At 37.7% G+C, this 13882-nt stretch overlaps 1 protein-coding gene across 2 annotated transcripts in view; it reads right to left on the reverse strand.

Moving 5' to 3' along the window:
* The window catches only part of LOC585380 (solute carrier organic anion transporter family member 4A1), a 72710-nt gene that overhangs the window by 47415 nt on the left and 11413 nt on the right, over nucleotides 1-13882 (reverse strand). For both annotated transcript variants that reach the window (XM_785211.5, XM_030974935.1), the window contains exon 2: nucleotides 5922-6481. In XM_785211.5, coding sequence (XP_790304.4) covers nucleotides 5922-6481 — 560 coding nt within the window. The remainder of the gene's footprint in view (nucleotides 1-5921; nucleotides 6482-13882) is intronic.

The raw sequence follows: 13882 nt of genomic DNA on the forward strand, positions 1-13882 counted from the left end.
ATAGTGATTCTCTCTATTTATCCTCAATACAAAACTTCTTGGTTTCATATTTGTGGCCGTATCTATCTCTTTATAATCAATTATGTTCATGAAGTTCTCGTTGTTTTTGTTTAAACAAATACCATGATCTTTACATGTATAAACTTTAACGCAGGTGTTATCTCTTTTTCAGTCTATATGATTTGATTGCCGTGAATTATCCTATAAAACTTCGCTGAGTTAGTAATTTTCCAAATCCAAAGTTGATGACTTATCAAGATATTGATAATAGAGTGATAATTAGATAAATAATTGCATTCGTGAATCATCGTCGTTGCTTAAATGTAAAAGGGCGACGGGGTTTAGTGCAATAATGAAATTAGCGAGTGAAAGGGTAAATTTAACTTCATAAGGAAATGAGAGTTTCTCCAGATAATGAGGAAGGGGTTGATTAACATGTGAGAAAAGAGCCGCGAAATTCATGACCTCAGTTGTACTCGGTTTCCATAATAATGTAGAGGTGTCGTGGGCTAGTGGATACGTCAGCGAACTATAAATCACATGGTCCGCGGTTCCAGTCCCGCCGTCGCATGCAATAAATGTCCTTTGGCAAGATATTAATCTAAATTTGACACTCTCCACCCAGGTGAAGTAAATGGTTACCCGGTAGGAAGGAATTCCTTGAATGATCTAGTGCTTTATCGTGGCTGCTTAGCTACAGCCGGGGTAATGATATGATACTTTGTATTTAAACGCAGAAGAGTATATTTAAACAGTAGCTGCTCTATATAAATAATTATTGACCTATTATATTATTCACTTATTCCTCTAGAGGTATTAGCGATTTAACACGAATGCTGTATGTGCATACGTTACATAATTGTATATGAAAACGCATCAATTACAGTACTTTATCCAGGCTGATATTCCCCTTCCGACATTATGACGTTGAAGGCGTGTCTAAAGTGGTCCAAAAAGTGTCTTGATTCCAAAACGAACTGTCTGACCCGTTTACATTGTTTAAAGACACGTGAAAGACAAGTGAAATGATGTTCAATTGAAAGTGCCCAATCATGTGATGTTCACAGTTCAATCTGTTTATAATTTAAACAAAAGCAGGTTCATTTTATGAGAAAGGGACATTTTTGAGGCTCTTGACTCTTGAGTACCAAGCAATTTGTTTTCTGAGGAAATTTAAAACGTTTGTAAAAATACTAGCACTTTTTCATTCTTAGCCTAAAGATTTTTTTTCAGTATCATCTCAATTTAAATATACTTTAAAGTAGGCCTATTAAATGTAATTGTATATATTAAGTGCCAGATAGAGCACGGCAAAAGTATTTTATGGGTTTCAAAATCTCTGACAAACGAAAAAAAAGGGGGAATAAAGGTTCTCCCATTTTTGCAGTCGTCTCTGAAATCTCTTACAAGCGACTAAAAACGCCAAAACAATTCATTTGGGGGCATATTTGGCAAAAACAAAGGAAGGGGCAATCACCCCTGTGCCCCCTGTCTCCGTAAAGTTACCATGGCTTCTCTTAGATTTCTAAAGTTTGTTTCATGCAGGAAACACAAATGTTGACTGTCACTGATCGCCTTACGGCTCAAGAGGTTCGTCAAGTAGCGTAAGGGGAATGAACTCACCTCCAGTGGCGGATCCAGGGGGGGCCCGGGGGGCCCGGGCCCCCCCCCCCCCCCTTGAGAAAAAAATCATGTAAAATCACGTGATTTTTACGATTTTTGGGGTTGGGCCCCCCCCCCCCCCTGGCGCTCAAGGGGGGGGGTGCAAATTGAAAATTTTTTGAGGATCAAAAAAAATTAAAAAATGTGCTCACTACCCCCCCCCCCCCCCCCCCCCCCCCCCCCCCCCCCCCCCCCCCCCACTGAGCGAATTTTTGGCCGGCGCGTTTTTCAAATTTTCGGGAGCAAAAAAAATAAAGTTGGGCCCCCTCCCCTAAGAAATCCTGGATCCGCGCCTGCTCACCTCACACTGAAACATTATCTCCACAGCTCTCCAATGCTGCTTTTTTTCCCGAAAAGAATAGAGGAAATTAATAAAAGTTTGTTCAACGAGAATCGTCCATGTACATGTAAATATTGACTAGACATTTTTCGACTAATGTATCAAACGAATTGTAGCATAAAACTGAAAAAAAACCAAACACACGCAATGAGAATATTTGTATAGGCAACCCCATGAAATAGACAATGAAAACACCAGAGAAAAAGAAGAAAAAACATTCTGTCAGTGACAATACAAACAACATAAAACAAAGTGAGGCGTATCCCACGCAAATTCCTGCATTAATGAATTTGCATTGTCACGCCCTTGTATTATGTTTATGTTTTGCTGTTTCGAACATTTTGTAAAATGTGGGGGAATTAAAATTGAATTAAAATTGAATTCAAATTTCGAAACCAAACAAGTATTTATGAAGTACTGAAGAATCCTTCAGAAGCAAGCAATACAATATAATACAATTCAATAAAGTCATTTCTTTAGCGCTCTTACAAACTAACTGTTGTTTCACATCGCTTTACATAAACATTATCGAAGAAGAGTTTTGAGACATTTTCGGAAGACATCCAACGAAGGTGATAATCGAATAAAACGTGGAAGCTCATTCCAGAGTCGAGGAGCACGTGCATGGAAAGCATTGTGCGATCACTCTTTGAGCGTGTTGAGAGGTACAAATGATTGTTGGTATCATTGTAAAACAATCTACATCTCAAGACAATGACATCGCACTTTATACCGTCAAATATCTTGCTCCCGAAAGAATCGAGAAGTCTCAAAGTTTATTCAACAGGAAACACAAATGTTGCTCCTTGAGATCGTCTTACCTTTCAAGAGTTTCCTGCATATCATATCCAACGGAAGACTACTTTACACTCCAGTATTCACCCTAAGTTTATACTCCATTTTAGAGTACTGTCCTAAAAGACCAGGGGTGTTTCACAAAGATCTTAAGTTGAACTTAACTCTTATTAGGACTTAAATATGATTGAAAGCCATTTGTAGCCTCATTATAAAATATATTAGAATACAAAATTCCAGTATTTGTTAGACTTTTCATAAATAACACATCAAGAACATGAAATATCCTTGATAATAGAAAATATAAATGTTTTGAATTAACATTTTATGCCTTTTAAAATAATTTTTACAACATATTTTCAAACATGCTAACGGCTTTCCATAATTTTTAAGTCCAACTTAGAGATAAGTTCAACTTAGGATCTTTGTGAAACACCCCCAGGGCAATATCGTTTCACGAAACAGTCCCGAGTACATGTTTGCTGATATCCCACCTTTAAACGTATGCATTAAAATTAATATGTGTTTTGAACAGTGAGATGTGGGTGAACTTGTACTCTTGGTGGTTTCGTAAAACGAAGGCCCTGAGGTATTAAATTCCGAGGGCCTATTCAAAAGGGAACATGAATGTTGCAAGTAATCATACACCTCGAGCAATGTCGAGGCAATCTATAATGTATACAACAGTGCGCTGGTATGTTCGTACCATTCTTGTTCTTTTCCAAACGCTTGCCCCTGTACTTAAAAAATAAAAACAAAACTTGATGGGAAAAAAAAGGAATTTTACTTGTCTCTATATCTTTTTGTTATGTTACTGATGTTTAATCATTAATCATTAAATTTACATAAACATGTTATGGAAAATGTCACTCTTCAGGTGTTTCCCTGCAAGGTTACACTACCTTTGTTATAATAGTGCACCTGCATGCATTTACCATGAACCCTCACTATGTTTGAAATTATGTAACCAGGTGGGTGTTTTACAAAGATCCTAAGTTGAACTCATCTCTAAGTGGGACTTACCAATTATGGAGAGCCATTTGCATCTATGAAAATATTTTGTAACAGGTATTTTAGAAGGCTTAAAAGTGTTGATTCAAATCATTCATATTTTCTATTATCAAGGAGAGTTCATGTTCCTAATGTGGGATTTATAAAAAGTCTAAAATACTTGAATTTTCGCTTTTGAATGAATTTTATATTAAGGCTATAAATGGCTGTCCAAAATTGTTAAGTCCAACTTCGAGTTCAGTTCGACTTAGGATCTTTGTGAAACACCCCCAGGGAATTATAACTAAAGATGGGACTTTTTTAGGAAAGATAATAGCATGAACGACAATTTCTTACACGAGTAACTGGACAAGACCATTTTGTCACATAAATATGTCACCAAGTATTATTAAATCGTATTATGGAATAGTGAACATAAACTGACATAACAGTATTTTATTTTACGTTCTGTCTGATTCAAGCTTGAGTATATATAGGAACAGGTAGGACTATCAGCATGATACAGTAATCAGATAATCTGTAATCTCAGGTTGAGGTCGGTATCGAGTGGAACAAAGCAGGTCTGACTATAGCCTAGTTTTACATGAACTGGATATCCCTTGTTTCACATCTAAATTCTAAAATGGGGCCGCCATCGACGTTTGATTTTTTATTTTAACTGCATTCCATAATTACTAAACATAACGAAAATCAAATAATAAAAGTACTTTCTGACAATAAATCATGAATAAGCAATATACATAACAACTATCTTATTTTTTCTTCTTTTAAAGGATGAATTTTAAAATTATCATATTTCTTCAAACTTTGGGGCAGCCATTTGACATCAAGTAGTTCGCTCATGATGGCGGTCTCCTGCGTCCACAAATGTATATGTTTTAGTTTCCCACATGCGTATTTGTGTTAAAACTAATCTATTAATGTCTGAAAACGTGTATTTTATTTGTTTCTGTAAGATGAAATTACTTTGAATCACGATATTGAACGCAGAAATATAATTCAATCGAACAAACAAATGGTTGCTATGCCAACAATAATGTATCAATATACTCAAAATAAATTGCTCAAAATTTCAACTCTGTCCAAGCACATACTGGACAAAAACATGGCAAACCTATTGGCCCAAATTCACAAGAGGGGGTTTTAACCTCACCCATGGTTTAAATCTCTTTTGTAAGTTCGGGCCAGTGTGCGCATAGTGGGGACTTTTAGATTTGCGTGGACTGATACGTGTGGCGTCCATTCAAGGCAGTGCATTAAAAGGACGTCGATCGTAGCAATCCGCATTGTCTTCGTGCAAATCTAAAATTCCCTATTTTCACCCCGCCCCGCCCTTCCTCATCAATACATTGGCCAAGCCATGGCCTAACAAAGCTCATTGTTTGTTTTTATTTACACTTAAGTCGTTGTAACATGTTTGTCTTTGTGTTGTTAAGCTCGTGAAAGTAAGCCCTAATTGAATAAACCGCGGTAATCTGCATGTTAATTGCGATAGCACGCACACGATATAGTGCTCTATGTAATTATGTACACAAATCATTGTAGTAAAAATAGCTGCTAAAAGCACTAGCATGACTTTCGAGGACCAAGAGTTTACGTCATTCGCGGTCGATATGTCTACAGCATACAAAACTAGCTCATGCATTTAAAGCACTATTATTTTCATATTTTGCATCCGTTAGGGTTATTGACTAAATGTCCCTGAAATTTACCAGAATGACCCATTTCCTTCTAATAAGGAAACATATAATTGATTCATAATTTTGGAGATATTTTTAACAGTTTAAAATTACCATTAATCACATCATAATTTTATGCAAGTTAAGTTTAATTTACATAATTTTGTTATGTACGTTGGTGGATGAGTTACTCTGTTTTCCATGTTGTTGTTATCTATTGCTGAGTTTTGTTGCTGCTGCTGCTGTCTTGTTTTTTTGTTGTTGTTGTTTTTGTTGTTGTTGATGATGATGATGATGATAATATTATTGCTTATCAGATAATTTTAGGACTTGTGCCCCCCCCCCCCTCCCCGGATCCCATACTGACGCGTGACGCTGAATCGAATCTGAAATGATCTAATAGTCCAATATTAATTAAGAATTATTGCACTCACCTGTATACAGTCGGGTCTCCATAGCAACCATCCACATCTTAACGACTCGACATCATTCACCGTCTCATCAACATCCACACAAGCATCTTCTCCCCTCACCGTCTCCGAAGTCGATGCGCAATCCCCCTCCTCATCATCAAGGTTATTATTTCCATTTTCCTTCGTCGTCGGCAGCTTCGAGTACTGCTCCAAGTTCGACATCGCCAGCTTCTCCCCAACAGCCGGGTTGACCCCCACCAACCCTCTTCCGTCCCGCCGCAACGAGAGGGATGACCGTACCTTCATCCCGGGGTCGCCGTTGACTTCCAAATCGCCTGCACTGTCACTGTGTAATGATCCACGCCGACTGTCACTCTCGACGAACCCTTCGTTGTAAAAACTCTTCCGCGAATGAGAAGTTCCTGCCGCGAAAGTATTACTGCGTGGTTTTTTTGGTAGCGCATCCCTGCTCGGCTGCGCGTCTAGGCTTTCAGTGCTTCCCGTGAGCTGGCTCTCTCCTAATATCGGTTTTTCGTCGTTGTCCCTCGCAACGCGGGCCCTAAACAACTTCTCCATGTTCTCTGCAAGAAAAAAAAGGCCAATTTAGATTCATCAGACTAATATTTCAGAAAACGCGGTCACTCCTACTTCTGAAGGAAGATGTCAGATTGATTTTTCCTGCGCATGCTGTTGCAATTAAAGGAATAGTCACGTTGGTTCCTTTTTCCCCCTATTTTGTGGCTTAATCAGAAGTAAAAGAAGAGTTTTAACAAAATCTGCTTGACTTGACACCTCGCTTGAAGCTTTAGAGAAGTATTGGTCTGCACATGACGATAATGATGTCCAAAATGAGCATATCACAGCTATTATAACTTTCCCTCGTATGTTTATAGGCCGATGTGACATTTAACCGAGAAAAATGTACGGGTAGGGAAATACTTGATTATGCTAATTGGAAAGAGAGAGAGAGAGAGAGAGAGAGAGAGAGAGATCGTGAGTGGAAAACAGGATCGAGGCCGGAGTCAGAGGTAACTAAAGGTTTTTATATTTAGGGAGAGAGAGAGAGAGAGAGAGAGAGAGAGAGAGAGACGGGAGAGAGAGGGGGAGAGGGGGTGAGAGAGAAGGTGAGAAAGAAAGAGGGAGAGAGGTCGAGGGGAGAGAAGAGAGGGGAAGAGAGAGAGGGAGAGGGGGAGAGTGAAAGAGAAAGAGAGAGGAGAAAGAGAGGGTGAGAGTGAGCGTAAAAGAAAGAGAAAGAGGGGGAGAGAGAGGGGAAGAGAGTGTGCGAAACAGAAAGGGAAAGGGGAGACAGTGGAAGAGAGAGAGAGTGAAAGAGAAAGAGAGAGGAGAAAGAGAAAGAGCGAGAAGGAGGGAAGGGGTAAGACGCGATCATACTAATAGAGAGAGAGAGAGAGAGTGAGAGGGGAAGGTGAGAATTAGAGATCAAAAGACAGCATTTTGAGAAGAAGTGTTGGCAGGAAATGAAGTTCTTTGGATTAGATAGCATCAGGTCATGTATTATACCAATTTCTCTCCGATCCGGCCATCGTTACTGAGTATAACAGAATATGACTGCCATATCATATCCGACAATGCATGAGACTTCAAAATATAGTCTTAAAGGGAAACTCCACGCTGACATTTAGTTGACTTATTAAAGACAAAGCTGAATAGTCATGCAATATATAGCATTGTGAAAGAATTTGTCTGGATGCAACCTGGTCCGTAAAGGTGTGAAAATATCCGGCAGAGATCTCAATTCATTAACATCTCATTACAATTTTTGTTTCCAATTATAGATTATTATCAACATAATTATGACGGAATGGATTTGTTTCACAAAGGAACGATACATACAGGCATTATCTTTCCGTTCATTTTGGCAAAGTTATGAGAAAATAATTACAGTTTAGAAGTTAATGTGAACAAATTAGATTTAGTTCGCAAAATGAAATTACTGAGTTGCCAATTTGTAATCTAGATGCCCCTATAAAGCTGACGCATGTGAAATATTATACTTTTTGTTGTCACGTGAGAAACTTGAAATTGTCTTTGATTTTTTACATGTAAATCGTAATCTGCATAACACAATACTGAATAAGGCTTTCATATTCATAATTCGTAATGATTTATTTTATATTAATGGGGGAATTTACATCGATTTTTATTTGTGAGTGTTAAAAAATGGTTTTACGCCAACTTTGAGTTTCGCTTGGCTTCATACCAAACTCAGAGAACAACTAGATGTTTATTTCTGTGATTTTACTGTTTGCCTTTTCCTTTTCTTTCTCTAATCGGTTGTAAACATCTTGCTGAAGTGATTCTTTTTTTTCCTTCCAATATCACTTTCCGTCTTCCCCCATTACCGTCTCTTCGCATTGATTTAGAAACAAATGGGTATTTGGTGTGACTACTCGCATTCATACTCCAGTCACACATACGAACCGACAGCAGAACGACAACAAACCGACCAACCAATATTACATTACAGGTATAGACCAGTTTTGGAAACGCTCCCCTCTCAAAAAATGAAATGGAAGCTCTTATTACCAGTCATGTGTAGGAATATGTGTTGACTAATGCGTGATGATGCAAATTTTGCCGGGAATCGACCTTCTAATTGATATATTTGGTAAATTATCAGATCGATCCGGCTGGATAGATATCGCGTAGTCCCATACACATTTTTCTGTGTACCGTGCTTGTAACCTAACCAAGACTGGGCCAAATTTCTTATCATTTTGATGATTTCAGAACCTTGCAGTACACACCAATATAAATGCTAGACGATCAACATTTTCTTTCACAATGCAATCGCATGACCAGAACTGGTCTCTACCTTTAATCACAATGTCATCAAATTAGTCGGTTTGACGGTTTGACTGAGATATTGGACTCGCTTTTAGAATAAAATTAAATATAATATTGTTTATCATCCATATCTTCTAGTGATTAATTAATAGAGATTGATCAGTGTAATATTATCTTGAACGAATAGACAAAGGGTAAATCTTTTAGCAAAAATTATCATCGTTTATGGATATACAAGGAATACAATTGCTCTTTTATTTTGTCTATACTCGTTTGGCATTTAGTAAATGGGCTAATCGACAGTCAGGCGTAACCATGGTTATTCTGTTAAACACTTTTATACAATTTTGATAAGCCCAAATCATTACGTTAGATTTACTGATCATTTATTGTTGACACTGCTTGCTGCTATGTTCATTTGCAATGAAACGGATCAATAAAGCATGAAATACAAAAAAAGCAAGAAGGGCTAATTCATGTTCCGGAGAAAATACTGTGTCACCTTCGTGTTTCCTTTCCTTGATTTGTTTATGCTATAGATTATACATATGTGATAGTTCAAAGCCAAACGAATAAATCCAGTGATGAATTAACGTCTTGCCGAATGAAACCGAGTGGTTCATGTGTCAAACGTGTGGGAATATGAGAACAGGTTAAAGATAAAGTTGAGTTCTGGTCATGTGATTGCATTGTGAAAGAAACGGTGTGGAAGCTATCAGAAACGGTTGATCATCTAGTATATAAGTATTCGTGTGTATTGCAAGGTTCTGGAATCATCAAAATGATGAGACATTTGGCCAAAGCTTGGCAAAGTTACAAGGACTGTACACAGAATGATGTATATGGGACTACACGAGCACATGGCGAAAAAAACCTACCCCCCGATTTTTACGTATTTTATGTCATATTTAGAATATGAAGGCATTTAAAGAGCCATGCTTTTCAGGGAACATGTTTAATCTGATGTTCTTCCACCCTTGCATAATAACAATGATAACGCTCACAAATTATGTTTAACCTCTTCCCAGAACTCAACCTTCTCTTTAAGTTCAGTGTTAGATGCATGACATTGAACAACGCGATCGTGACGTCTATATCAAAACGGAATGCCGGAAGATTAACGATTGTCGGGTAATATAGATAAATGATTTTTATCAATAGAGAAATTAGATCAAGGAAATGTGACCTCTTATATGAATACGAATTTTCATTGTCATTTCGAATGTCGGGTTATAAAGATAAATGATTTTTATCTCTAGAGAAATAAGATCAAGGAAAAGTGACCTTGTATATGAATACGATTTTTCAATTACAAGAGAAAGAAAGCAGTTCTTCTCGGCTATGGGATGGGAAGCGATAGCTCCCCACCACCCCCCCCCCCCCTCAGAAAAAAATAATTTGAGAGTGTGCCATGTTACCACAAGTTTATTTATCGACCTTGTTGTATTTTTCATGTGAGGATTATTATGTGTACATGTGTCTACAAACACGGGGCGTGTGCCAGTTCCCATAAATCCGTCAATCAATCCAAACATTTTATGAAATAGACAATGATTCTTGTTATATCAGTTTCAACAGTTTTCCTCAGTCGGGTTGCAAAGAAATCACGGCGTAAATATTTGTTAACATTATTTAATACAGGGCTACCTTCGGCAGTCCATCTCCCCCCCCCCCCCCCTTCCCTTCATCAGTTTCTGGATACGCCGTAGTTATAATTGTCATTTCATTGATTCATTTTCATTTCCAACAAAATATGAATATCATAGTCATAAATAATATTCAAAATTTAAACGAAACAATACATTTTAAATAGATAAAAAAGCAATACAAAAATGATAACCTTAACAAAATAAAAGGAGAATAATTATAAAGGGAAACTTGATCTATATTCTGTAGAAATGGATAGGTCCACTGTAACCGATATCTAAACACGGAAACACATTTCATACTATGAAATTAATGGAAAGTGTAAAGTGACCACAAGTACATTCAGGAAAATTGAAACATATCATTATTCACGAGCGACAACGACCATACACAACTTCAGCACAACAATTCTTCTTTCTTACGCAGAAGTATCAAAAGTCCTTGAAAGGCAAATTTGTCAAATTTTAAACGATTTGAAAAAAACGGTTTGATTTGTCACTCGCCCATATGAAATTGCATCCCGATCCGCATGTGTTTCCGATATAAATTCTGAAATCAGAACAAGATCGAAATTGATGAAGAAGCAAGCATGAGGGGGGAAATAAACAGAAGTGGTGGTGATGAGTATAGAAAATATGCAGGGGCACGTTTCATGCTGTGATAAGTTTGTGTAAAGTTTTGTAACTATGAATAATCACTGGTTTATATACTTACTAAACTCTATGCTCCTTTCCATAGTTTCGTAAAAAATTAGATTCTTCAGTTTTAAATCAGACTGATTCTCTGCATGCCCGCATCTATTCTTGTAGTTTATGAGAATGAAATCTTCACAAATTTTCCACCACAAAGATCGGGAATAAATTAGCGATGTTAATATTTAGATAGAATCCTGTTTCACTCTCACTCTCTCGGTAGTCCATCTACTATCTCAATTATAGCACACTTTCACATCATCAATTAACGTAGTGGCGACAAGCATAAGTTTTAGAAAGGTTATTTGTAATAATGATAATAATAGATCACATTTATGACGCGCCTAATAGTCGCAGTATATATTAATGGTGATAAAAGGTCATTGTAATGGTAGAAGGATAAAAGTAATCATAAAACATTATTATGTCATCGAGGCGACTTTAAAGAAGGCCGTTGGGGATAAAAATTGAAAAACACGATCGCAGAGACTTTCGAGAAAAAAAAATCACGGGCAATTTCCAATACCCTTTTGCGAATCCTGTATAAATAAAGTTCGGATTACGTAATCATGACGAGACCGTCAGACGTCTTTATAATGTTCGAACATTTTAACTGTTCAATGGGTGATGGAAAACACCACTAATACTTTTCCAATGGAGGACAACTAACCCTTTGAAGAAAAAAAAAAAAACCCGTTTTATAGCCCATTAAACGTGTTTATGTATGTCCATCCTTTTCGGAGGGAATTTCCCTTCCCACCCCAATGAATTTTCGAGAATTGCCCATTAAGTAATGAGATCATACGCATTCTATCACTTTTAAATCTTTTCGAAAGAACAGGACACAACTTAGGCGAGGCGTCAAAAATAAATATACCAGCCAGCGGCAGCTAACTGCACTTGTGCGTCCTGGCTGCATTTTTAAAATTAGCTCAGCCGGCTACCGCTGGCGGTAGGACCCTCAATTAACTCATGATGTCATCATAATGGTCTCCGAACAAAAGCATGCGCCGGCTGCCGCCTTTCGAATGGAAACCGAGCCTCAGATCCCAGCCTGGCGCAAGCCGGCTGGGCTAATGAGTGAAAAATAATTGCCCCAGCCAGGCTTCGGCCGTAATTGCAGCCTCGATGCGCCAATACGTGAGGCGGCAGCCTGCTGGTATCGATATTTTTGACGCCTCGCCTTACATTATTTGGTTGTGTATACCAGAAGTTGGGCTCCAACCTAGTTTTAAGACAACTCGAAAATCGGATTTCAAAATACAGCAAATTTGAAAGTTTACGTTAAAGGTACTATTATGTCCCATTTGCAGGCCCAAAAATGAAAAGGTTAAATTCCGACGGCATTTGAAAGATAATACTAATTTAGACCTTCCCTCAAAACGAAAGGGCTTGAAAATTGCTTTTAGTGGGGAAAAAACAAGCATTGGTTGTCGAATAGACATTAGTGATTGCAATGAAATAAGTAATAGTCTGATTTTCAGACCCTTGTACCGAATGGTGGTACCTTAATTGTGCTGCGCAAGATTCAATCAGTTTAATTTTGGCCATTACAAGAAGTGGGTTATTGATGAAGACTATGCTCATGTACCTTTACAGCTCACTTTATGTATGTTATTACCAAAGAAAAAAATAAGTCAGTCGGTCACTCAATAGTGTCTGACAGTAAAGTCTAGAAAGTAAACGTGTTTCCTTGCATAATTTGAATATGAGGGCACTGCTTACTTTTAAATTTCACAGATATAGGACATACGTGACATATTCACAATTCCTGCAAAGTACTACAGAATTTGAAGTTGGCTGCAAATTGGACATAGTATCTTTAAAGGTATCGTTTAACAATGTTAAATCTGAGATGCACGACCAATGTATGTGATATGGTGTAATACTGAAGCCCTAAAGAAACTGCGCTTCAAAATGATCAAGAAGCGCCTAAAAAAAAGTAAAAATCTTTGAGTGACCGGTTTTACCATACTCGTTTCCCCAATTAGACTGTAGTGTTATGAAAACCGTTAGGAAAACGCAACATTTGGTTTCGATTTCCAATCATAAATATCTTGATAATCAGACAGGCGATCGACTTGTAAAAGTCATGGGATTCCTGACTGACCTAAAGTTTATAATTATTATTGCAGCATGAGCTAAATCCAGGAATTTGTTTCAGAATCTGATGCCATTGGGATTTTTGCAGTCGTGACGGATAAAGGCCTCATCATACGAGATTAGAGACTTGGCAAGAAATAGGATATCCTGAAAAGTAGCCTGGCTTTTTCTTTCAATTTTATTCCTCGATCCTATCGATATATCTATCAATGCTATTTTCTCCAAGGAAAGTCCCGCATTCCAGTGATATCCTGCAGAATCGTACGATGTCCTACGAAATATCGCGATGTCTTGCGACTTGATCCAAATTATTACGATTCGGGGGTATGCTATCGCGAGCTTTTGGGGGTTGATTGTGACCAAAACGTTGGATATCGCAAGCCTTCTTAAGGGCTTGGAACCGCAACACGTGTAAGGTTTTCAATCCAACTTTAATTTCCTGCATGGCAGACAACATCTGCCAAGCAGAAAAAAACATTTTATTTGAAAATAAAAGAGAAAAAAGTGACGCGTGCAATAATGTATCAAGGGTATAGAGGCACTGTTGAGGCAATGAAATAGAATCCGGACAAGATAGGACTCAAACGTGATAGGTAAAGGTTGTACAATCTTATTTCTGCAATTTTTTAATAATTTGTAATCTGGGATAGGTGTGTTCTCTTTGTCTTGTGTTTTATCTAATCATTCAGCTGCACATCAATCATCCTGTGTCATTGATATACATGATAATCT

The sequence above is a fragment of the Strongylocentrotus purpuratus genome, unplaced genomic scaffold (genome assembly GCF_000002235.5).
Source record: "Strongylocentrotus purpuratus isolate Spur 01 unplaced genomic scaffold, Spur_5.0 spur5_scaffold_7, whole genome shotgun sequence".
Taxonomy (NCBI): Eukaryota; Metazoa; Echinodermata; class Echinoidea; order Camarodonta; family Strongylocentrotidae; genus Strongylocentrotus; species Strongylocentrotus purpuratus.